At 66.8% G+C, this 22,644-nt stretch overlaps 3 protein-coding genes across 3 annotated transcripts; all 3 read left to right on the top strand.

Moving 5' to 3' along the window:
* The first annotated feature begins 120 nt into the window (after positions 1–120).
* On the top strand, positions 121–4,331 carry TEPSIN (TEPSIN adaptor related protein complex 4 accessory protein). Its single transcript, XM_038165417.2, has 13 exons — positions 121–248; positions 443–515; positions 676–767; positions 908–1,001; positions 1,201–1,268; positions 1,363–1,441; positions 1,644–1,715; positions 1,844–2,050; positions 2,173–2,347; positions 2,497–2,610; positions 2,746–2,824; positions 2,917–3,051; positions 3,253–4,331. The coding sequence occupies exons 1-13, from the start codon at positions 207–209 to the stop codon at positions 3,733–3,735; spliced, it is 1,713 nt and encodes a 570-aa protein (XP_038021345.2). The 5' UTR covers positions 121–206; the 3' UTR covers positions 3,736–4,331.
* Positions 4,327–15,798, top strand: CEP131 (centrosomal protein 131). Its single transcript, XM_038165416.2, has 26 exons — positions 4,327–4,442; positions 5,968–6,151; positions 6,568–6,653; positions 7,046–7,160; positions 7,350–7,468; positions 7,736–7,849; positions 7,964–8,113; positions 8,346–8,463; positions 8,753–8,869; positions 9,584–9,740; positions 9,904–9,977; positions 10,091–10,273; positions 10,430–10,621; positions 10,750–10,887; positions 11,374–11,499; positions 11,603–11,719; positions 12,095–12,197; positions 12,359–12,560; positions 12,785–12,892; positions 12,999–13,116; positions 13,233–13,307; positions 13,399–13,541; positions 14,014–14,191; positions 14,263–14,459; positions 15,417–15,477; positions 15,568–15,798. Exons 1-26 carry the CDS (start codon positions 4,354–4,356, stop codon positions 15,640–15,642), a joined length of 3,339 nt encoding a protein of 1,112 aa, XP_038021344.2. The 5' UTR covers positions 4,327–4,353; the 3' UTR covers positions 15,643–15,798.
* A 1,422-nt stretch (positions 15,799–17,220) lies between these two features.
* Positions 17,221–20,733, top strand: LOC119713184 (alpha-N-acetylgalactosaminide alpha-2,6-sialyltransferase 2-like). Its single transcript, XM_038165418.2, has 9 exons — positions 17,221–17,799; positions 18,253–18,397; positions 18,509–18,674; positions 18,857–19,022; positions 19,103–19,241; positions 19,352–19,455; positions 19,554–19,637; positions 19,723–19,822; positions 20,073–20,733. The coding sequence occupies exons 1-9, from the start codon at positions 17,648–17,650 to the stop codon at positions 20,250–20,252; spliced, it is 1,236 nt and encodes a 411-aa protein (XP_038021346.2). The 5' UTR covers positions 17,221–17,647; the 3' UTR covers positions 20,253–20,733.
* Positions 20,734–22,644: the final 1,911 nt, after the last annotated feature.

Raw genomic sequence — 22,644 nt, 5'->3', positions numbered from 1 at the left:
GAGGGATCGGTTGTTTACTTCCGGCTTCCCGCCCTGGAACCGCCGGCGTCAACCTCGGGGGCCGCTTCCGCCCGGAGCCCCGCCCCTTCTCTCTGCTGACTGGCTGAGCCGCGGCACCTCGCCCTCTCATTGGCCAGCATCCATTTCCGGGGGGGCGGAGCCCTGAGGCCGCGCCGGGTGCGGGCAGGGCCTGTACCGGGGCTGTCATGGCGGCGCCTCTGCGGGACCGGCTGTGCTTCCTCAGCCGGGTACGGGCTGGGCCTGGAGGGGGGGGCTTCGGGGGGGGGGCGTGACGTCACCCCGACACCCGTGACGTCACCACGACACCCGTGACGTCACCGGGGATTTGGGGTGGAACCGGGGAAGGGGGGGAGGAACCGGGGGGGGGGGGTCCCGGTACCGGGCCCGGGCCCTGACCCCCTCCCTGCTCCCCCCCCCTCAGCTCCCGGTGCTGCTGCGGGGCACGGCGGACGAGGACGGGCCCTGCCCCGGGTACGTGCTGGAGGAGATCGCCAGTATCCGGGGAACGGGGGGGGGGAAAAGGGGGGGACCGGGGGGGGCTCAGGGGGACCGGGGGGGTGAGGGGAGGAGCGGGGGGGACCGGGGGGGTCGGGGCCGGGGGGTGGCGGAGGGGAACGGAGCAGAGCAGGGCACGATCCCTAACGCAAAGCCCAGAGATCTCCCGCGAGTCGCCCGGCAGCAGCCAGTGCCTGCTGGAATACCTGCTGAAACGGCTGCAGAGCGGCTCCTGCCGCGTCAAGCTGAAGGTACGGGGCCCTGGGGGGCCGTGGGGGGCTCTATGGGGCCGTTGGGGGCTCTATGGGGCTGTGTGGGGCTCTGTGGGGCAGCCCCAAGCCCCCCGGGATGGCTGCGGTGTGACCGTCTCACCCCCCAACCCCCTTGGCAGGTGCTGAAGATCCTGCTGCACACGTGCGCCCAGGGCTCCCCCCAGTTCGTCCTGCAGCTGAAGAGGAACGCCGCCTTCATCCGCGAGGCTGCAGGTAACGGGGCGAGGAGCGGGGCAGCGGGGGCAGCGAGCGGCTCTGCGGGGTGCTGGAAGGCTCAGCCCGGCCCTGCAGAGAGCCCAGCGCTGCTCCTGCCCCTGTGGCTGCTCCTGAGGCTGAGCTCTGCCCGAGTCTGAGTTTCTGCCCCGTTTTGGGAGCAAAAAATCTCCCAAAAACCTCTCCTCGTGCCTTGCAGCATTCACTGGGCCCCCAGACCCCCTCCATGGCAACAGCTTGAACCAGAAGGTGCGGGCGGCTGCGCAGGTGAGTGCTGGTCCTGATCCCACTGTGCTTGGGGCCTGGGGCAGCTCTGGTGCTCCCCGGCCCCCTCTGCCCCTTCCCCCGTCCCTCCCGGCAGGATTTGGCCAGCGTTCTCTTCTCGGATGCTGCTCTCCCGACTCCTGCCCTGCTGCCTGCCCGTCCCCTGCCTCCCGCAGGTAAGTGCAGGGCCCTGCAGCCCCCACGGCCCCCGTCCTGTCCAGGGGAGCTGGGAGATTTTGCCCTGAGGGCTCTCCAAGTGCCCTGCTCTGGGTCCCAGCCCCTCCAGGCAGCCCCAAAAGCTCCCCTGGGGGACGAGCAGCAATGGGGGGGACCCCAATGTGCCTGTGGTCTCTCTGAACGTGCCCTGTACCCCCCCAGGTATGGGATCCAAGCCCAGCCCCTGCAGCTCCTTGCAAGGATTCGGCTTCAGCAGCGAGAGGAGCGGCTCCGGTAGGTGCTGGCTGCTCGCTGGGCTCTGCTCTCCCCCTCTGTGAAACCCAAGGGCTCTGCCCTGCCCCCCCCCCCGTGAAACCCAGCCCCCGGGCGCAGGCTTTCAGCTTCCCCAGCCTCTCTCCCAGGCTCTGCAGGTGAAGCCCTGCTCAGCACCATCCAGCGAGCGGCCGAAGCGGTGGCCAACGCCGTGCTCCCCACCCCGGAGGCTCCCCGGCCCCCCTGCAGGGAGCTCCACGAGGATTCCTACCAGCCCGTGAGGGCTCCCTCTCCCTCCAGGAGCTCGCCCAGCTCTGCCAGGCCTCCAGCGGCCACCACAGCTCACAGCACCCGAGGTTTGTCCCTCACTGCTCGTTTTAGGGTGGCTGCTGGGGGGGTCTGGCAGTGTCCCGGGGTGTTTTGGGTTCCCCCCGGGGCCGTGGTGTCACCCCCCGGTTTGCCGTTGCCGTCCCTGCAGCGAGCCACCAGCCGGGGCTGGCCGGGGGTGGCTGGGAGGAGGCGGACAGCGGGCACAGCTCGCAGGATTCCTCGCAGGACAACGCTGACCTGAGCCGAGCCTCCGACTCCTACAGCAAATCCGGCAGCGACAGCCACTCCGGGGCCAGCAGGGACTTGGCAAACGGGGCCGAGAGGTGAGAAAAAGGGGTCCGGGGGGGCTCCCCTTCCCCTGAACCTTTACGAGATGGCTCCATCCTCTGCACGGTGCCCTGTTGGTGCTGCCAGGCTGCGTTTCCCTTGGGGTTTGTCCCCTCTGAGCCCTGTTCCCGCTGTCCCCGTGCAGGGTGGACGCTGAGGGGCCGGGCGACTGCCTGCGGGAGGTGAGCCTGGTGGCGGCGCTCACCCAGGGCCCCAGGGTGTTCCTGAGCAGGGAGGAGGCGCAGCAATTCCTCAAGGAGTAAGTGCCCGGAGAGGGAGCTCCCCACAAGCACAGGGGGGGGCTGTGGTGGTTTAGGAGCTTGGGGGGGGGGCTGCTCTCTCTGCTGGGGCTCCGAGCTGGCTCTGGGGGCTCACCCCTGCCCTTTTCACCAAGGTGCGGGCTCCTGAACTGCGAGGTGGTGCTGGAGCTGCTCAGCCGGGCCCTGCAGGACCCCAGCGACAGCGTCCGCATGGTGAGAGCCTGTGCTGGCCGCCCCCAGCCCCTTGTGGGTGGGTGGGGGGGGATTTTCGGTGCCCTCCCCGCTCAGCTCTCCCCTCCCCGCAGCGCTCCATGTGCGCCATCTCGTCCCTCATGTGCTCCGACCTGCTGGCCCTCGACCAGATCTTCGCCGCGACGCAGCAGCACCTGCAGCAGCTCAGCCAAGGCAGCCCCGGCCCCGTGGCCAACCGAGCCACCAAGGTGACCACCACGATGTCCCCGTGGCCCCATCCCAGCGCGCGGCGCTCCCAGGGACCGGGCTGTGCCCCCCCCCGGTGGCACCCCTCGCTGCCAGCCCCCCGGGAGCGGTTCCAGGTGTCACAGAGGGGCAGGAATTCTTTGCCTGCTCCCTGCCGCTGCCCCAGGAGCTGATTTTCCCCTCTCCCACCTCTTTTCCCCCAGCTCCTGCGCCAGTTCGAGGCTCTGTGCAGGGGCCGCCCGTCCCCGAAGAGCCCCCACCCCTCCGTCCTCCCCGAAGCTTCGGCCCCGTGCGCCGCGGACCTGCTGACGGACGTCCCCCCCCTGCCCAACGAGGGAATCCTCCAGCCCCTGAGCGCGGCCCCACTCCCCCCCGCTGCTGCCCCAGCCCCCGGGGGGGATCCCCAGCTGCAAACGGAGCCCTGGGGGGAGCCCGGCCCCACGGCAGCAGCCACCCCAAGCGAGCAGGAGGCAGCGAGCAGACTGCAGGGGGACACATCCACCACGGCTGCCCCCCCCCGCAGCCTGTCCCTTTTTGCTGGCATGGAGCTGGTGGCCCAGCCGGGCACGGTGCTTGCCCCCCTCACCCCCCCCGAGGAGCCACGGACGCTGCCCCAGCCCGAGGATGAGGCTGGGCCCCCTCAGAGCAGCCGGGAGCCTTCTGCCTTCTCCTTCCTCAATGTGTAGCTGCTGTCACACCCGGCCCTGAGCCCCCCCCGTGCTGCCCAATTTTGGGGGCTCTCTGGGGGCGCGTTCCTCGGCTCCCCCCGCGGCACCGGGGGTGGAAATAAAGGAGCTGCCCCGCGGGGGAGAGCAAAACGGGGCTTTGGCAGGGAACTGCGGGCGGCTGGGGGGGTATGGGGTGTACCGGGGGCTGGTGCCAGAGCTCAATAATTGGGCCGTGTCCCCCCCCAGTCCATTTTGGGGAGCGATGTCTGGGCACCGTGGGGACAGGAGCGGGGCTGCGGGGGGGCTTTGGCTCCCTGGGGCCGGTGGGAGGGCAGGGAGGGGGCACGGGGCTGCCGCGGGGGTCTCTGCCCGGCCACGCTGGGGCCAAGAAGCCCCCGGTAACCCCTGATAACCCCGGTGACCCCTGATAACCCCGATGACCTCCAGTAACCCCCAGCCGGCGGCACCGGGATTCGAACCCGCGGCTCCCCGGCCCGAGGCCACGCCCCCTTTCCACATAACCACGCCCCTCACCCACTAAACCACGCCCCCTCCTTCTAGACCACGCCCCCTTTTCTCCTCCACCAACCCCTCTCCTCGCCCCGCCCCTCCGCTGACCGGCAGCCTCCTCAACCAATGGGGTGGCCGCCACCCGCTCGGCCTCCACCAATGGCGGCGCGGGGGCGGGGCCCCGGGGCGGTGCGGGGCGGCGGAGGCCCGGCCGGGTGAGGGGCGGCCCCGCGGCGGGGGCGGGGGGCGGGGGGGGCGCCCTGGGGGCCCCTTTGGGGTCTTTTTGGGGTCCGCGCTGGGTTCGACCCCTTTAGGGTCTCCTTTGGGTCCACTTTGGGTTGTTTTGGGGTCCCTCTGGGTCCCTTTTGGGGTCTTTTGGGTTGTTTTGGGGTCTTTTGGGGTCTTTTTGGGGTCTTTTGGGGTCTTTTTAGGGTCCCCTTTGGGTTCTTTTTGGGTCCGCGCTGCGTTCGAGTTGGGTTCGCCATGGGACCCCTTTGGGGTCCACTTTGGGGTGTTTTGGGGTCCCTTTTGGGTCCTCACTGGGTCCCTTTAGGTCCCCTGTGGGTCCCTTTTGGGGTCCCTTTAGGGTCCCCTTTGGGTTCCCACCCCGATCCACATGGGGTCTGTGTTGGGTTTGAGCTGGGTCCCCTTTGGGGCCGCTTTGGGGTCATGTTGGGTCTGTGCTGGGTCTCCCCTGGGTCCTTTTTGGGTCTGTACCGGGTTCGAGTTGGGTTCACAATGGGATCCCGTTGGGTCCACACTGGATCTCCCCTGGGACCCCTTTAGGGTCCTCATTGGGTCCCCTCTGGGTCCCTTTTGGGTCCGTGGTGGATTTACGATGAGTTTCCCTTTGGGTCCATGCTGGGTTTCCCTTGGGACCTCCTTGGGTCCGCACTGGGTCCCCTCTGGGTCCACACTGGGTCTCCCTTGGGACCCCTTTAGAGTCCTCACTGGGTCCCCTCTGGGTCCCTTTTGGGTCCATGGTGGGTTTGGGTTGGGTCATCTTTGGGTTCACACGGGGTTTGCACTGCGATCCACATCGGGTCTGCGTTGGCTTTGAGCTGGGTCCCCTTTGGGGCTGCTTTGGGACCATGTTGGGTCTCCCTCTCATGTCTGGGTTTCCCTTGGGTCGCCTTTGGGTCCACATTTAGGGCCCCTTTGGGTCCCCTTTGGGTCTGCGGTTGGGTCCCCTTTGGGCTCATGTTGGGTTCACTTTGGGTTCTCTTCGGATCTGTGTTGGGGCTCCCTTGGGTCCCCTTTAGGTTTGCATTGAGTCCCGTTTGGGTCCATTTTGAGTCTTCTTTGGGTCTCTCTTGGGTCCACTTCGCGTCCACATTGGGTCCCCTTTGGGTTCACATTGGGTTGGCAATCCACGTTGGGTCCATGTTGGGTTCTCTTTGGGTCCATTTTGGGTCTCCCTTGGGTCCATTTTGAGTCTCCTTTGGGTCCATTCTGGGTCCCCTTTGGGTCCATTTTGGGTCTTCCTTGGGTCCCCTTTGGGTCTACATTGGCTTTGCGCTGCAATCCACCTTGGGTCCATGCTGGGTCCCCTTTGCATCCCCTTTGAGTCCATTCTGGGTCCCCTTTGGGTCCATTTTGGGTCCCCCTTGGGTCCATGTTGGGTTTGCTTTGGGTCCCCTTTGGGTCCATTTCGGGTCCCCATTGTGTCTCCCTCATGTCCCCCTTGCGCTCGCGCTGCTCTCCACCCCCCTGCCACCCACCTGCCCTCTCCCCGCGCAGGATGAGGAGCTCCCGGAGCAGCTCATCGTGCCGCGGTGCCGGCTGTGGCGGCGTGGCCGTGGACCTGAGCCTGACGGGGCTCCCCGTGCCCGTCCTGCGGCGCCCCAGCAGCGCCTCCCCCGCCAAGCACGTGGCGCGCTCCCTCTCCGTCGTGGCCGATGGCAAACCCAAGAGGAACGCCCTGGTGGGTGCCGCGGTGGGACCCCCGGGTGCTCTCAGGTCCAAGGGGCTGGGTGGGGGTCCAGGGGGCTTCACGTGCCCCCCCCTGTTCTTTTTAGGATGAGCAGAGCTGCTGTGGGATCTGGGCGCTGCGGTGCCGCGCTCCCAAACCTCATCCCCTGCAATTTTCTGCTCGCTGGGGCCCCTCTCAGCTCTTCCCTGTGCCTGAGGGGGGGCAGCGTCAGCCTCTCCAGCCCCTTTTTTCCATTTATTGTTTTCCTTCTGGGAAGTTTTGGGGTCCTGGGGTCTCCTGCTGGGTGCTCCCGGCTCTCTGAACAATCCCTGCTGCCTCGGTGGCTTCCCTCGCGCTCATCCCCTGCTCCGGGCACCCCAACCCTGCCCTTTTGGAACCCCAGCTGAGCTGAACTCTCTCCCCCCCAGGAGGATGCGGGGTCCCGGGCCATCAACAACCTCCGCAGGTCCAACAGCACCACGCAGGTCGCCCAGCGGGCCAGCAGCGGGCACAGGTACGGCTCCCCTGGCACCACACCGGGATGGGACCGCGGGGAACCCCCTGCTCCGTGCGCCCCCCGGCCCCACGAGGGGACCAGAACCCAGCAGGGTGATCACTGAGTCCTGTCCCATGCACCAGGGGCTCTGGAAAGGCACAGCGGGGTTTTTTTTTGCAGGGGAGGGCACGTGGGTGGCATTTGGGGAGCCTCCTCTTAGCGCAGCCCCTCGGGGACCCACCAGGCTGCGTTAGGGGACAAAACTTTAGGATCAAAGCGTTAGGATCAGAGCCACCTGCACCCCGAGCAGGATGAGATCCCTGCTGCTGCTGCCTCGTTGCTGTTTGTCATCTTAATATTAACCCCAGCACACGCATCCCTTTCTCCTCTCTGCCTTCCCCGTGCTGCAGCTCGGAGCAGGCAGGAGCCTTCCTGGCCTTTTTTGAGAGCGCTTCTGGTGGGAGAAAGAAAGGAACGACCCCGAGCACGGCGTCCCCGGAGCAGAAAACCACCTGGAACGTCCTGGTGAGGGCACGGCTCGGCGGGGGCATGGGGCAGCTGCCTCCTGGCACGAGGAGCCGGGATTTCGGGTGGGATTCCCCTCCAGCAGGTGAAGCCGTGGGGCTGCGGGGCAGAAATTGGGTCTGGGGGAGGGATGGGGAGTGGGGGAGGCATTTTTGGTGCTGGCTGAGCCTCGTGCCCGGCCCCACGCAGGACGATCAGCCGCGAGCCCTCCCGGCCCCATCCAGCTCCGGCGGTGCCGAGCCAGCAGCGGGCATGAGGAAGAAGGAAGCGGCCGTGCTGCTGGCAGCCAACTTCACCGCCAACAACAGGTAGGGGGGCAGCCCCCCCGGGAGGAGCCCGCAGGGGAGGAAACGAACCAAAAAATACCCGGGGAGGAGAGCTGGGGCTGTGGGCAGCGTGCCGGCGGGGTTGGGTGCTTGAGGGAGGGTTTTTGGGGTCTGGAAAAGGCCAGGTGCCCTCGTATGAGGGGTGGTGGCCACCACGCAGGGGGGGTGCAGGGCACCCGCTGGCCCCATCCCCATGGATCTGGAGGGCCCTGATGGGTTCTATCCCCCCTAAAACAACAAAAAAAAAAGGAGCAACAAGGGCGCGATGGGGAACTGCGTCACCACCATGGTGCACAACAACTACACGGCCGACAGGGGCCCCGCGCCCAAAAGCTCCAACCAGGCTCCGAGCAGCAACCTCAAGTAAGTGCTGGTGAGGACACGGCCTTGGGGAGGGGGCTGCACGGCCCCCAAGGGGGGTGCTGGGCCCCCACCACATGCCGTGCTGGAGCAATTTGGTGTTATTTTCTGCCCTAGCAATGTCGTCAAAGCCACCGCCAACGAGGAGAGCGAAAGCAGCAGCTTGGTGAAGTCGCAGAAGAATTTCTCCAGCAACAACAACGCCGCCCGCAACAACGCCGGCGGGCTGCCCCGCAGGAGGGAGGTGACCGAGGAGGAGGCGGAGAGGTGAGGCTGAGCGAGGGCTGCACCCTGGCTCCTGGGACAGAAAGGAGCTGGCGAGGGGTTCAGAGAGCTGCCGGGGGGCTGCGTTGGCTTCCCCTGCCCCTGACTCCGCTGAATTGTCAAAGGAATGAGTTCCTGCTCCCCAAAACGGCTTCCCCGAGCCAGGGAGCGAGGCTGGGGGGGCTGTGGGGTGCCGTGGGGCTGTGGGGCTGACGCTGCTCCCTTTTTTTTGCAGGTTCATCCAGCAGGTGAACCTCGCCGCCGTCACCATCCAGCGCTGGTACCGCCGCCACGCGCAGCGGCACAAGGCAGGAGCGGCGGCTCTGGGGCGCCTGCTGGCTGCCAGGAGGGAGGTTGGTCCCCGGGGGCAGGGGCACAAACCCTGCTGGGTGTCCCCGTTGTGACGGGCTCCTGCATGTGAGCTTCTATTTTTGAGCCCTGTCTCCGTGGTGGTTTCAGCCCCGGGTGCCCGATGGTTGCGTTTGGTGCCCGAGGAGAATCAGCAGAGTTCCCTGCGGGCTCCGTACCCGCGGGAGGGGATGGCCGCGGGTGCAGCGCTTGGGGTGCCTCGTTCCCCACTTTTCGGCCCCGGGTGGTGGACGTGGGAGCTCTCGCTCAGCTTTGAGCTTTTTTTCCTGGCAGGAGAGGCAGCGGCAGACAGAGGAGGGGAACATCCTGGGCTTGCAGGAGCGGAGGGACGAGGAGCGCAGGAAGATCCGAGAGGAGAAGGCGCGGCTGGCGCGGCGTGCTGCCATCCAGGTAGGGACAGGGCTCGGGGAACCGTGCCTGCCCCTGGCCCCTGAGCTGCCCGGCTCCGTGAGGCAGTGGCAGGGCCTCTCCTCCTCCTCCTCCTCTTTCCACAATTTGGAATTTGAGCGAGCCCTGGGGACGCAGCGCTCCCCGTGGAGACGGAGGTGCCACAGAGCAGTTTGTGCTCCTGCCAAGGGTTTGGCAGCTCCTCCAGAGCTGGTTTCGGGCTGTTTTTGGGGAAAGGGGAATTCCTGCCACGGAACTGGGCACGGCCAAGGATGGGGCTGGTTCCAGGAGGGGACGGGACCCTGCAGGGTGGCTGTGCTCCCCTCTGTGCCCTCTGTGCCCTCCAAAGGCACCTCACCGCCCCCACCGTGCTCCTGCAGCTCCCTTGGGTGCTCCTGGGGTGAAACTGAGGGGCTGGGCCAGGAACAGAGCTCGGGGAGGTGCCTGCTGGCTTGCAATGTAGTAAAAAAGGGTTTTTAAGAGCCCCAGCTCCTCTTTGGCCCAAATGGAGTCAGGTCTCGGCGGGGGTGCTGGCGGGAGGCACAGCAGCGAGCAGCTGGAGGGTGGCGAAATGCTGCAGCAGCCTCAGAAACACGTGCCTGTGCCTGGAGCCACTTCCCAGAGCCCTGCCAAAGCCCCCCCCCCCCGGGCCCAGCGGTGTCCCCCCACCCCGTGGTGCTCGGCTCCTGGAGCTGCAGCTCCTTCTCCCTCCCGCAGGAGCTGCACCAGAAAAGGGCCCAAAAGGCTGCCGAGGCGAAATGCTTGGCGGAAGAGGAGCTCGCGCTGGTGAAGGAGAGCAGAAGGGTAGCAAAGAAGAAGCCTGCCAGGCCTGCTGCTGCCACGAGGAACGATGGCCTCAAAGCCAACAACGCTGGTGCGTCCCCCTGCGCCTCCCCCTGCGCGTCCCCCCGCCCCTGCAGCCACGTGGGACGGGGACAGGAGGGTGGCAGGGGGCAGTTCTCAGCCCGGGGAGGGGGTTGTGGTGTGTGGGAGCGGTCTGGTCCCTGCAGGTGCCAATTTCCACGCCCTCACTGCAGAGCCAGAAGCAAGCAGCCCGGTGGAGCTCAGCGCCGTGCCCTCGCAGGGGCAGGGGGCAGAGGACAAGCTGCAGGTGGGTCTGGCGTCGGCTCCAGGGGCTCTCCCGGCACTCAAGGGGCTCTCCAAGCTTGGGTTTGTTTCTCTGGAGATCGGGCAAGCTTCGATGTGCGTCTGCCTGTCCTCCAGGACCTGAGCTCCAGGGAGATGGGGGGCGAGGACCTGGGGACCGCGGGGACAGCCGCCAGCAGGGCTCAGTCCAAGGTGACCCTCACCGAGCTGCTGGACACCCTCAGGCTGCTGGAGGAGGAGCCGGAGCTGCTGCCCCCCCCGAAGCTCTTCAAGAAGGAGAAATACGCCTGGATAGACGGGGTGAGCAGCGTGAGATGGGGCTGCCTCCTTCTGGGGCTGAGCACAGAGGAGGAGGCTGCCTACTGGGGGGCACTGGGGGCACTGGGAGCAGCCGGCACCTCCCCGGGCACCTCCGGGGCTCGCCGCCCTCCCCAAGCAGCTCCGTCTGCCCCGCAGGAGCCCGGCTCCAACTCGCTGACCGCTGACAACTTGGAGAAGTTGGGGAAGCTGAACCATTCCCCCGGGGTCCCCGAGGACGGGGCGCTGCTCTCGGAGGCCAAGCTCCAAAGCATCATCAGCTTCCTGGACGAGATGGAGAAATCGGAGCAGGAGAGGCCGCGCTCCGCCGCCTCGGCCACGCAGCGGGAGGTGGGCGTTGAGCACCGGGGTGCTGAGACCCCCCTAGGAAGGGGCTCTCCTTTTTTTTTTCAGAGTCTAGGTGCCCTCCAGCTCCTCTCACTCCTTTTTTATTTTTTTTTTCTTTCCCCACACCCCAGGGGCTGCTCTCCGAGGAGGAGCTGGCGCACTTGGAGCAAGCGTCCGCTGTTGCCACGGAGGTGACGAGCTCCATCGTGAGGCTGAAGCTGGAAGTGGAGGAGAAGAAGCGAGCCATCAGCCTGCTGCAGACGGCGCTGGTGGGTGGCTCGGCTCCTCCTGCTCTCTGGGGAGCCAAGGAGCAGAGCCCTCAGCACCCGTTCCCTGGGGCAGAGGCTCTGGAACGCGGGGGCACGGCGCTGCGGGTTGGGGTTCCCATCCATCCTCCAGCAGGGCCAAGTCCTGTGGTGCCCCCCGAGCTCTCAGGGGAGCTGTGGGGCCGTGGGGTGCTGGGTCATGCAGTGGTTTTGTTTTTTGTTAGCATGGGAAGGGTCCTCGAGGTCCTTCCCCATCCTGTGGGCTCTCTCCGTGCGCCCTCACGGTTTGGAAACCACCTCAGCAGGTGCCTGGGCAGCTCTCAGCGTGGAGCTGTGCTGAATTTTTTCCTTTCCTCCACCCCTGGGGGTTTGGGCGGCCCCGCTGACAGCAGGGTGGGAGATTTGGGGACCAGGGGCTTGGTTTGGCTGCTTGGAGTGAGCTGACCCAGCAGGGCTTGCCGTATTCAGTCCATTTTTGGCACCCACCAGGCCCAGCAGAGGGAACTGACCGTCCGGCACGTCCAACAAACCGAGAAGGAGCTCGGCCACCAGCTGAGGCTGCAGAGGGAGCAGTACGAGGCGGCCATCCAGAGACACCTGGCCTTCATCGACCAGGTCATCCTCACCTTCCACAGCTCGCAGCCCGCGGGCCGGGCTGGAGGCGCCCTCCTGGCTGCCTCACGCCTTCCTTTTTCCCCCTTTTTTCCCCCTTTCTCAGCTCATCGAGGACAAGAAGGTGCTGAGCGAGAGGTGCGAGGCTGTGGTGGCTGAGCTGAAACAGGCGGACCAGAAGTACAGCAAGAAGATCAGCCAGATGCAGGAGCAGCACGAGCTGGTGAGGTGACATTGGGGACCCCCGGGGGCTCACCTGGGGCCTGTGCCACCTCGGTGCCACCTCGGGGAGCTCCAGCTGCCTGGTTTTTGGGGAGCTGGGCGCAGGAAATCGGTGTCACCCCCAGAGGTTTGCCCTGGCTGGGTGGGGGGCACTCTCTCTGTCACCCCAGCAGGGGCTTTCCCAAGGGTTTTGCTTCCCCCTTGATGCAAAGCCCCGTCCTGTACGGGGTGGGGGGCACTGGGAGAGGGTGGAACCGGGGCTGTGCGTGGCTGGGGTCGTCGGCTCCTGCCTGCACCTTGCTTTTTGGGCTCCCAGGCTAACGAGGGATCTCCTCCCTGGCTTCCCTCTGATGGGTTCCCTTTGGCTTCCCACCAGGAGCTCAGGAAGCTGAAGGAGCTGATGAGCGCGACGGAGAAGATCAGGCGGGAGAAGTGGATTGATGAGAAAACCAAAAAGATCAAGGAGATCACCGTGAAAGGTACCAGCACGGGCCCTTCCCTTACCAGCCTGTCTGTGCCGAGCCAACTCCTGCAGCTTCCCCACCAGCTGCCCGGGGTCCCGGGGGCACCCGTGCTGGCCCCAAATCTGCTCCTTTTACCCCCCTGAGGCTGTGCTAACTGCCCTGCCCTGCCACCCCAGGCCTGGAGCCGGAGATCCAGAAGCTGATGGCCAAGCACCGGCAGGACATACGGCAGCTGAAGATGCTGCACGAGGCCGAGCTGCTGCAGTCGGACGAGCGGGCGGCGCGGCAGTACTGCCGGCAGGCCCAGGAGCTGCGCAGCCTGCTGCAGCGCGAGAAGGAGGAGCAGGGGCAGAGGGAGAGGGAGCTGGCCCGGCAGCGGTGAGTGCTCCAGGGCACGGGGATGGTGGCCAGAACCACCACCGGGGTGGATTTGTGGTGCTAACGGGTTTGCAGCACTGAATGGCCTCGTGGAGAGGTGTCGCGGAGCCGGCGCTGCACACAGGGTGGGAAGGGGCAGGGAGCAGGGAAAACCACCTAAAACCAGGGGACTGGGTTGCTCGGAGCCTGGCAGCCCCCTGAGGCCGCTTATTCCCCCCTCCAAGGTGTGAGAAGCAGCTGGAGCAGGAGGAGCAGGCGCTGCAGCAGCAGCGGCGCCGGCTCTACGCGGAGGTCGCCGAGGAGAAGGAGAGGCTGAGCCAGCAAGCGGCCAGGTGAGAGCAGAGCCAGGAGCTGGCACGCCTGGCAGCCCCTGGGGGGGTGGTCGCCCTCGTGGAGGCTCCCTCGGGGGGCTGAAAGCTCTGCTCTGTCCTCGGGCAGGCAGAGGGCGGAGGTGGAGGAGCTGCGGAGGCAGCTGGAGGCGAGCAGCTCGGCCGTCACCACCGCGCTCAAGGAGGAGCACGCGAAGGAGCAGGAGGAGAGGGAGAGGAGGCATCAGGTCTGTCGCTCCTCGCCCCCCCTGATGAGGAAGGCACGGCCCCGAGCTGTGTGCCAGCACGGCTGGGAGCCCTGGGGGCAGCACCGGAGGCGAGCAGTTGTCCTGTCTCTCCGCAGGCAGAGGTGAAGGTGCTGAAGGAGCGGCTGGAGATGGAGAGGCAAGCCTGGGAGGCAAACTACGTGAAGAAGGAGGTAGGGCGAGGGCTGCTCTCCCTGCAGGGTGTTAACGCTGAGCTCCGAGAGGGCTCAGGGCAACGCTCAGCATCTTTGTCACCGTCCCCAGGAAGCCTGGCTGCTCGCCCGGGAGCGGGAGCTGAGGGAGGAGGTGAGGAAGGAGAGGGACAAGGAGATCGAGCTGGTGATCCAGCGCCTGGAGGCCGACATGTCCTCCGCCAAGGAGGAGTGCGAGAGGGCAGCGGAGAACAGGTGAGGAGGGGGACGTGAGCCTGCTGAGTCCTTCCCAGTTCTCTTTCCTGCCCCCCCCCAGAGCTTTGTGCCTCCCCCACGAGCTCCAGGCACCACCTGCGTGGGCTCCTGAGCCACCTCTGCGTGCACGGCGCTGAGCAGCACGAGTTTGGGACGGAGCAGCTGGTGGGGACAAACGTCCTTCCCTCCCTGGCACACCACAGGGTGTGTGCTGCTGCTCGCCCCCCCTGGAGAGGCATCCTCGGGGGTGTCAGAGCGATGTGGCAGTGGGCAGCCTTCCCTAGGGCTGGAAAGTGGCAGCAAAACCACTCCAAACACGGCCAGAAACCATCCTGCGCCTCCTGAAACCATCCTGCACCTCCCGTGGGGCTGATCCTGCGCTGGCTGCGGCGTCGTGGTCGCTGCTGCAGCCTTGGGGAGGGCTCTGGGGATGCTCCCAGCTCCGGGCTGAGCTCTCCGTCCTCTCCTCCAGGATTAAAAGGATCCGGGACAAGTACGAGGTGGAGCTGCAGGAGCTGGAGAGGTCGGAGCGCAAGCTGCAGGAGCGCTGCAACGAGCTGAAGGGGAGGCTGGCCGAGCTGGAGGGGGAGAGCAGCCGCCTGCAGGGGCTGCTGAAACACCGGGAGCAGGAGCTGGAGGAGATACGGAAGGTGAGCCGAGAGCACGACCGGGTCCCCCTGGGACCCCGGCACCCTGGGGTTACCCCTTTTCCCCCCCGTAGGTGCGGGACCAGCTGGCCCAGGAGCGGAGCAGCCTGGCGGAGGTGATCCGGGAGGAGTTCGCCACCAGGCTGGTGGGCACGGAGGAGGAGAACAAGAGGCTGAAGGAGGAGATGGTGGAGATGAGAGCCCGGCAGCGCCTGGAGCTGGACAGGGTGGCGAGGGAGAAGGACAGAGAGCTGGAGGAGGTGCACAGGAGGTGAGGCAGCCTGGCCGGGCTTGGGGGGCTCGCAGCCGGGGTGCGTTGCCAGGAATTTGGCTGCGGTGACTCCTCGGGGCTCTTTTGGGGCACGTGGGGGTGTCACCGTGCCCTGCAGGCTCCCCAGGAGCACCCCGGCACCGAAGGGGGGCAGGGGCTGCGCTCGCCTCTCCAGCAGGGCTCTGGCACCTCGGGGCTGTGCTGCGGGGGCTCAGCACCAGCAGGAGCCGGCGCTGGGCTCGGCACCAAGCAGGCAGCACCGTGCTTCCTCGCTTCCCTCCCCGTCTGCCTGCGGGGGAGGAATTTTATCTCCCCGGGAAGGCAGCGGCTCCTGCCGGCACCGCTTTCTGCGTGGGGTTGAGCTCTCTGCCAGCTGCCCCGGTGGTACAGCCAGAGCCAGCCCTGCTGCCGGAGCCTGCAGGGAGGAAATTTGGGGAAAAAAGCTGCAGTGGGAGAGCTTTGCATCAGCGCGCGGAGCTCAGCGGCTTTCCCAGAGCCAGCCGAGCGCTTCCCATTCCCTCTGAGTCACACCCTGAGGGTGAGCGAGAGGGGTTCCCCGTCAGTCCCATGTGCAAAACCTGGCAAAACGGGGCAGATTTGGGGCTCCGAGAGCTGTGGGATGTTCTGGCCATGAGGCAGCGACCGTGGGTGTGGGAAATAGGAATGTGTGTCCCTGGGACCTTGTTCATTAGGTCTGGTGAGGCTGGGGTCCCCTTCGTCCTGCGGGGGACTCGATGCAAGCCGTGTAATGCTCCCAAAGTGGAATGAAGGCATTTATAGCATGCCCTGGCACCCCGAGCCCCATTTATAGCATGCCCTGGCACCCCTTTTAGCTTTGGGGTTGCAGAGGAGAGGGGCTGCCCATCCTGGGGTTGTTTGAGCCGTGCCAAAATCACCGCCCTGAGCCCCGGGGGTGCCTGGACCCCGTGCTCAGCCCCTCTCCATCCCCCTGCTCAGGGTGAAGACGGCCGTGGCGAGGAAGGAGGAGAACGTGAGCAGCCTTCGGAAACAGTACGAGGTGAGTGAGGGGGGCTTCGGGGGGCTGCCCCTGCCCTGCTGCTGCAGCCCTGCCCCGGGCACAGCTCCCCGACCCTGCGCGCTCTTGCAGGCGGCGGTGCAGCGAGCCGAGCACCTGGAGGCCCTCCTGGAGCAGCAGCGCCAGCAGCTGCTGGCAGCCAAATAACCCCCCCACCCGGGGGGCGCTCGGTGGGCGCCCACCCTCCCACTCCCCCCCCACACCCAGGATTTGATTTTTTTTATTTTTATTTTTATTTTTTTACGCCTCGGCAGCGCTCAGCTTCCTCCGACGTTTTACCAATAAAAGCTCTGCTGGTTTCTACGGCCGTTTCTGTCGGATTTGTGGCCGGGGAGGGGGGCAGAGGGAAGCCTCGGTGCCGTTGGCATCCTCGTTTTTTGTTTTTTATTTTTTATTTATTTGCTCTCCATGGGTGCGTTTTACCCATCCCTTGTGTGGTGGCATTGGGGCAGGAGCTGCGTTTGCTCGCGGCGTGTTTGGGCAGCAGTCGGTGGTCCTGGGTCCTGAGCCTGGTGCTGGGAGCTGCGGGGCTGAGCCACGGAGGCAGGGCTGGGATTTGGGAGCCCCTTTTGGTGCTGCAGGAGCTCAGCACCTCTCCTCCTCCCCGCTGGCTGCCCCCAGGCTGGGTTAGGGCAGGGCTGGAGGGGAAGAGCCGAGGCCACGCAGCGCAGCGCACGCGGGTGTGGGTCCGGCTGTGCCCAGCTCCCTTCTCTGCTCCTTCTTTTTGCTTTTAAAATGAAATATTTGCGTGGTGCCACGGGAGGAGAGGCTGGGCTGGCGTGGGGGCGGTGGTGCCGGGGCAGGATGCGATCCCACAGCCCCTGCTCCCTGCAAATCTCTAAGCACCCCCCGACAGCGACGGGAAACGCCTGGACCGAGCCCGGGGCATCTGTTTCCTCCCAGCAGGGCGTGCTGACGGCTGCCTGCGGGCTCTGCTCTCCGAGGAGGCTGGGGTTTGGTGCTCGAGGAGGCCGGGGTTTGGTGCTGGGGGCCAGCAGAGGCTTTGTCCTCGCCGTCCCGGGGCGTTTCTCATCCGTCCTGCCAGCCCCTGCGCCCCGCTGTGGCTTTGTGCCACAGGCTCTGCGCTCACAGCAGCGGGGTTGGGTGGGCTGGGGCACCCCACGGCCTTGCTGCTGGGACCCCCGTCCTCCTGGGGGGCTGCCAGGAGTGTGTGTGGGGGGGTCCTGGCCCTGATATGGGGCCGGGGGGGTGCTCGGGTGCTTCCTGTAGATCCTGATCTGCTCCTGCCCACGGCCGGGGCAGGGGGCTGTGTGCGCACAAGGCAGGGGGGGTCCCAGCCCCCCAGGATTTGGTGTTTTCTGGCTGAGGCTGCGCCACCCGCTATAAAATATTCCATTTTACGAGGTAAATGGCTGTCAGGTGCAGGTGGGCTGAGCGATCCTGCGGCAGCCCCTTCCCCTCTCCCCCCGTTTTGGTGCTGTGCTGTCTGCCCCCGGGTGTTCCCCGTGGTGGTGTCCCCCGAGTGGGACCTGCACCAAAACCGCTGCTGAGGGGCAAAAACCCATGGCCAGGGGGGCACCCGAGCGGCTCCGGGTCCAGCTCCTGCTCCTGGAGGGGCTCGTTGTGCCGGGTGCTGGTGGGTGAGAGCTGGAGCTGATCTGCAGAGGGGGCAGGGGGGGCGCACGGCCCCATCCTGCGCAGGCAGCTGGCCCAGCCCCTGCTTCCCCCATGGTTTCATCTCTGACGCCTGCTTCCTGACCCCCCCTCCTACCTCCACCTCCCTATTGCGAGCTTCCGCCCCGGGCCACCCGTGGCCGTGCCCTGCGCCCCCGCTGCCCCCGTTGGCACGGCTGCACCCCGGTCCCCAGAGAACCGGTGGGGACGAGGCCGTGCCCGAGGGAGGCAGCGAGGCTGAGCAGCGTGGCCAGGAGCCTGGTGCGGGTTTGGGTACTGGGGAAACGCAGCGGGGACGCGGGAGGCCTCAGCCTGGGAGCGGTGGCGGTGGAGGGGCTGTCCCCTGGTTTCCAGCCCAGTGTCACGGGCACCGTCCACCCTTTGTCCCTCAACGTGCGAGCGGAGGTCCTGCGGCCGTCTGGAGGAAGCCAGGGACGAGGAACGGCGCCGTGGGGGCCACCCGGAGCTCTGCGCGTTGTGTCGGGGGTCTCCTGTCCCCTCTCTGCCACCAGCTGCCATGAGAAGACCCCCGGCACTCGGCTGCTGCCGTGCCACCCCCGTGCCGTGCCCGGGGCGCTGTGGCCGTGGTGCCGGGCTGGCCCTCGCCCTCCTGGCCCTGCTGCTGCTGCTCCTGGCCACGCAGCGCAGGCTGGGGCTCGAGCTCTCCAGGTACCGTGGGGCTGGGAGGGTCGTGGGGCTGGGCTGGGGGCTGCGTGGCTGCCCCCTGGCCCTGGGGGGGGGGTTCCTCAGAGCCATTTTTGCCCTGGGGAATGATTAACCCCGAGTCCACCTCTGTCTGTCTGCCCTCTCCGCGGGTGCCTGGCTGCAGCTCCCGGCCTTGGCTTGGACCTTGTCCTGCGGCCAGCTCCAAGCCTGGCTCCTGCTTTCTGCTTTGCAACACGGGGGTGGACGGTGGACGGGGAGGGGGGTGCTGAGCACCACCACGGGGCATCGTCACCTCCACAGTGCCCCGGTGGCACCGGCAGAGCCTCAGCAGCACTTCCTGCACCTCCCCGGGGCTCCTCTGTTGGTGTTTTCATGGGCAGGGCTGGGCTCGGGGATGGGGCACCCGCGTGTGCGCCACCCTGTGTCCCCCCCCAGCCACCTCTCTCCTCCCAGCAGGACCCCCACCCGCCTGCAGGCACCCAGACCCCCTACGACAGAGGCCCCGGAGCTGGTGACACGGTCACCACACCTCACCCCTGCCCCCAGCCTGCCACCAAACCTCGGGGACACTTACGGGCGGGATGAGACCTCCCGCAGCTCGGTACGGGCACTGCGGGGCTGGGGCAGGGACAAGGAGCCCACCCGTGCCCCCCCTGGCACGGGACACCCTGAGTCGCTGTCACACGCAGGGACTTGTCACCCGTGATTTCAGGAGTGTCCCAGCAGCATCAGGAAGAGGATTACGGGCACCGAATTTGGGGCTGCCTTCCTGGCCACCGTGCCGGTGCTGCAGTGGGCGCAGCACCTGCGGGAGGACGAGTACCGGCGGCTCCGCAGATACGGGGGGGCTCACGGCTGGAAGGACGTCAGCTGGGACGGTGCGGGGGGCGTGGGGCTGCGGGGGGCACGGGGGGAGCCCTGCACGAAGGGGTGGGCACCGCAGGCACCGGGGCTGCGTCCTGGGGGCTGCTGTGCCATGGAGAGGGGGTGTGGGACCCAGGGGCGCGGGGCTCCCCCCGCTGCCCCCTCCCCAAACTCACCCTCCCGGGGCTGCCCCCAGTGCTGAAGACGTCCCTGTCCCTCCTCAACACGTCGGCCAGCGGGCTCCTGGTGGACAGCGGGCAGGCAGCGGCCCCCTGCGTGCGCTGCGCCGTGGTGGGCAACGGCGGCATCCTCAACGGGTCCCGTGTGGGGGCTGCCATCGACGCCCACCACCTCGTCTTCAGGTGAGGGTGCACGGGATGAGGGGGGGGCGCATGGCCCAGCCGGGGCCAGCGCCTGCCCTGCTCCCTGCTTCATCCTCCAGGGTGAACGGGGCCATCACGGCGGGCTTCGAGGGGGACGTTGGCAACAGGACGTCCTTCTACGTCTTCTCCACCAACACCTTGGTGAACGCGCTCGGCAGCTACGCCGCGGATGGCTTCAAGCACCCGCCCCGGAGTCCGGTGAGGGAGCTCACGGGGAGGGGAGATGCTGTGGGCACGGCACCGCTGGGGCCCCATTTGTCACCTCCTGGATGGGGACGGTGCCGGTCTCACCATGTCCCCTGTAACAGGAGACTCGCTACGTCTTCCTCCCGGACCACGACCGCGACTACCTGCTGCTGCGGGCGGCCCTGACCCACCAGCGCGTGGACAGGGGCCGGGACAAGGGGGTCTGGTGAGTGGGGACACGGTGGGCGTGGGGGCTCGGGGAGGGGGGACAGGCGGGTCCCCTCCACCCCGCACCTCTGAGCAGCCACCGACGCCTCCCCGCAGGCCCCAGGAGTTTTTCGGTGAGGACCTGCGTGCTGACAAGTTCAGGATGCTCCACCCAGATTTCATCCGCTACCTCCGGAACCGGTGAGGAGCCCCCCCCAGGGTGGATTCCCCCTCCCCACAGCATGGCGGGGGAGCCCTTAGCACGGCTCCTGCTCGCTGCCCGCAGCTTTCTCCGCTCTGACATCTTGGCCACGCCGCTCTGGCAACTCTACCGGCCCTCCACCGGCGCCGTGATGCTCCTGGCTGCCATCCACACCTGCGATGAGGTGGGCAGCCCGTGCACGGCTCCACCGCGATGGTGCCCGGTGATTCGGGGCTGGGCACATGGCACAAGGCACAGGGCACATGGCACAGCGCCGTGCCCACAGCTGCTCCCTCCCGAGGCTTATCCGAGGCCGTTTTGCACCCGTGCATCCTCCCCATCACCGTCTCTGCTCGTGTCCCCCCCTGGAGCAGCTGCGGTGTCCTCACCCCCGCGCCGGGCACCGGCAGCGTGCTCATCGCCGCGTTCCGCAGGTGAGCGCCTTTGGGTTCATGACGCCAGGCTACCGGGCGTACTCGGACCACTACTTTGACCGCGGGCACAAGGAGGTGCAGTTCTACGTCAACCACGACCTGAAGCTGGAGATGAGGCTGTGGCAGCGGCTGCAGCGCAGCGGGCTCCTGCGCCTCTACACCGGCACGGAGGGGACGTGATGCCCGCGGCCACCGGGAGCCGGGAGCGCTGCTGGGACCTGAGTGAGGATCTGAGATGCTGGAGGAGGAGGAAAGCATCCTCTGCCCTGTGCGGGCTCCAAGAGAGCTCCTGGGGCAGGGCTGGGCTCAAGCAAGGCGTGCGATGAGCTGCTGGGGCTGCACTGCTGCCTGGGGCTGGGGATCGGGGGGTTCCCGGGGGGGCTGTGCCATGCCTCTGCCCCAAATAAGGATTTGCAGCATCCCCTGCAGAGCCCCGGGTCCTTTTTGCTGCCACTCAGTGGGGAAGGCAGCCCCAATCCCCGTCCTGTGGCCATGGGTGGGCTCCCATGCCCGGTCCCCTTGGTGCCCCTCGTGCCCACCCCGTGCCCGCAGCCCTCCCCAGTGGGCTCAGCCCCCAGCCCTGCCCCTCCCCGGCATCTCGGAGCCTGGTTTCTAGGCCAGTGCCCGGTTCAGGCATGAATAAACCGGTGGCGTTGCATAACCAGGGATGCAGATTTTCACCGGATGGCTGCTTGCGCCCCGCTGCTGCACGGCCCCCCCCCCTCCCCGTGCCAGGGGTCCCCGGGAGCAGGGCCAGGGCTGCCGGCTGCGTGGCACGAGCCCTGTCCCCGTCCCCATCCCCGTCCTCGTCCCTGCCAGGCAGACTGAGCGAGGCTGTCACCGGCTCTGCCAAAGCTCCCCAATTAAGGAGCCTCCCCCCCCCCAGCTCCCCGCCGTGGATTAGCCGGGATCAGTGGAGCCCGTTCGTTAGCTGCAAACGAGCCGAGCGGCTCGGTGGGGAAGGAGGTCAGGAGGGCTGGGTGCTTTTGGCAGCCACCGCGCAGAGATCGCGGCTCAAGCTGGTGTCTGCCCGGGCAGGGATTAGCCCTGGCCCCAGACAAATCAGCCTGGGGGGGGCTGGAGTAAACGGGCAGGATGCGCGCGGGGTAATCTCCCCTGCTAATTGGGGTGTGCTGCTTGGCCGGGGGGGGGACGCTGCTTGGGGTGCTGGGGGGCTCTGCACCATGCCTGTTGCTGGCACAGCCCCACGGCACGGAGCTTGGAGGGGGGCAGGTGCCGCGGGGGTGATGCCCGGGGGGATCCTTAACGGGGCTTCTGGCCTCCGTTTGGCATCTTCCCCATGGTGGTGGCAGAAAGCTGCAAGGAAATGAGGGGGGGACAGGACGCTGGGCATGGAGGGGCCCAGGCCTGTGCTGGGGTTGGGAAGGGCTCAGCCTGGGCCTGGGGATCTGGGAGCCCAGAGCCTCACAGAGGAGTGCGGGGCAGAGCTGCCTGGCTGGGCAGGCCCCGTGCACCATCCTGTGCGCATCCCATCCCCAATTCCCATCCCATCCCATCATGTCCCCACTTCCCATCCCATCCCATCCCCAATTCCCACCCCATCCTCACTTCGTCCCTTGGGGATGGATGCAGGGCACCGAGCACGGTGTCTGGGTCACTTCATCCCCTTCCTCTCACCAAGGCATTCGGGGACGTGTCCGGGTGCCCGGCACAGCCCGGTGGGTGCCCAGCACGGGTGCCTGCACAGGCGCCCACCCCCAGTTGGGTTGAGCCTTGCTGGGACTCAGCTGGAGCCAGCTCAGCAGCACGAGGAGCAGGACACAGCCACAGCATCCCTGTGGCACCGGCAGCATGGCAACGGGTCCAGCTCCTGCCACCCCAGTGCATCCCAGTGCCTCGAACCCAACGTCTCCATCTCCAACCAGTGAGCCCAGTGCTGCTCCTGTGGCTGTGCAGCAGAGCTGGTGCTGGCACGGCACGAGTGACAGCGAGGCCACCACCTCATGCCCAGGGGACGGTGGCACGGGGAGGGGGCAACGGGTCCAGCCTGGGGTGCCAGAGCAGATGAAGCCCCCAGGGATGTGTAGATGCCACCGCAGCTTCGAGAGCACCCAAATGTCACCCAAGGGTGCCTGGCACAACACAGGGGTTGCTTGGCCGATTTGAGGACCAGGCAGGGTGGATGGGGGACACGGGGGTGTCCCCAAGCTGCACCGAGGCAGCGCGTTGGGACATGGCCTGTGCAGAACCAGGGAGAGCAAAGCCCCCGGGGGGGCTGCTGGGCAGTGGGGGGGTCACAGGGATGCTGGTGCCATGAAAGCAAAGCGAGTTGGGGGGGGACTGCCCCCTGCCCCGCTGTGCAGATCGGGTCAGAGCTGCTCCGGAGCAGCGAGCGCGGAGGCTGGGGCGCAGCGAGCTGGCTCCAGCTGACGGAGGAATGTTTATTCGCCGAGCAGCCTGTAATTTTTCCAGCCCTGTATCTATTTGCGGCAACGTGACATGTGCAGCGTGGTGTTCTGTAAAAAATTAATTGTGTATGCAAAAAAAAAAAAAAATTTGGCTTTAAAATATTAAAACCGATCGCGGGGAAGCGAGAGCCCCGTGCACGCAG

The sequence above is a fragment of the Anas platyrhynchos genome, chromosome 19 (assembly GCF_047663525.1).
Source record: "Anas platyrhynchos isolate ZD024472 breed Pekin duck chromosome 19, IASCAAS_PekinDuck_T2T, whole genome shotgun sequence".
Classification (NCBI taxonomy): Eukaryota; Metazoa; Chordata; class Aves; order Anseriformes; family Anatidae; genus Anas; species Anas platyrhynchos.
Note: the sequence above shows the minus strand (reverse complement) of the source record. Positions and strands in the feature narration are given on the sequence as shown.

Coding starts and splice junctions, on each gene's coding strand:
- TEPSIN (XM_038165417.2), top strand. CDS start 207: ATGGCGGCGCCTCTGCGGGACCGGCTGTGCTTCCTCAGCCGG. Junction 1,002..1,200: donor CTTCATCCGCGAGGCTGCAG/GTAACGGGGCGA, acceptor CGTGCCTTGCAG/CATTCACTGGGCCCCCAGAC. Junction 2,051..2,172: donor CACAGCTCACAGCACCCGAG/GTTTGTCCCTCA, acceptor CCGTCCCTGCAG/CGAGCCACCAGCCGGGGCTG.
- LOC119713184 (XM_038165418.2), top strand. CDS start 17,648: ATGAGAAGACCCCCGGCACTCGGCTGCTGCCGTGCCACCCCCGTGCCG. Junction 19,242..19,351: donor AGCACCCGCCCCGGAGTCCG/GTGAGGGAGCTC, acceptor CCCCTGTAACAG/GAGACTCGCTACGTCTTCCT. Junction 19,638..19,722: donor ATCCGCTACCTCCGGAACCG/GTGAGGAGCCCC, acceptor CGCTGCCCGCAG/CTTTCTCCGCTCTGACATCT.
- CEP131 (XM_038165416.2), top strand. CDS start 4,354: ATGGGGTGGCCGCCACCCGCTCGGCCTCCACCAATGGCGGCGCGGGGG. Junction 13,308..13,398: donor CAAACTACGTGAAGAAGGAG/GTAGGGCGAGGG, acceptor CACCGTCCCCAG/GAAGCCTGGCTGCTCGCCCG. Junction 14,192..14,262: donor AGCTGGAGGAGATACGGAAG/GTGAGCCGAGAG, acceptor TCCCCCCCGTAG/GTGCGGGACCAGCTGGCCCA.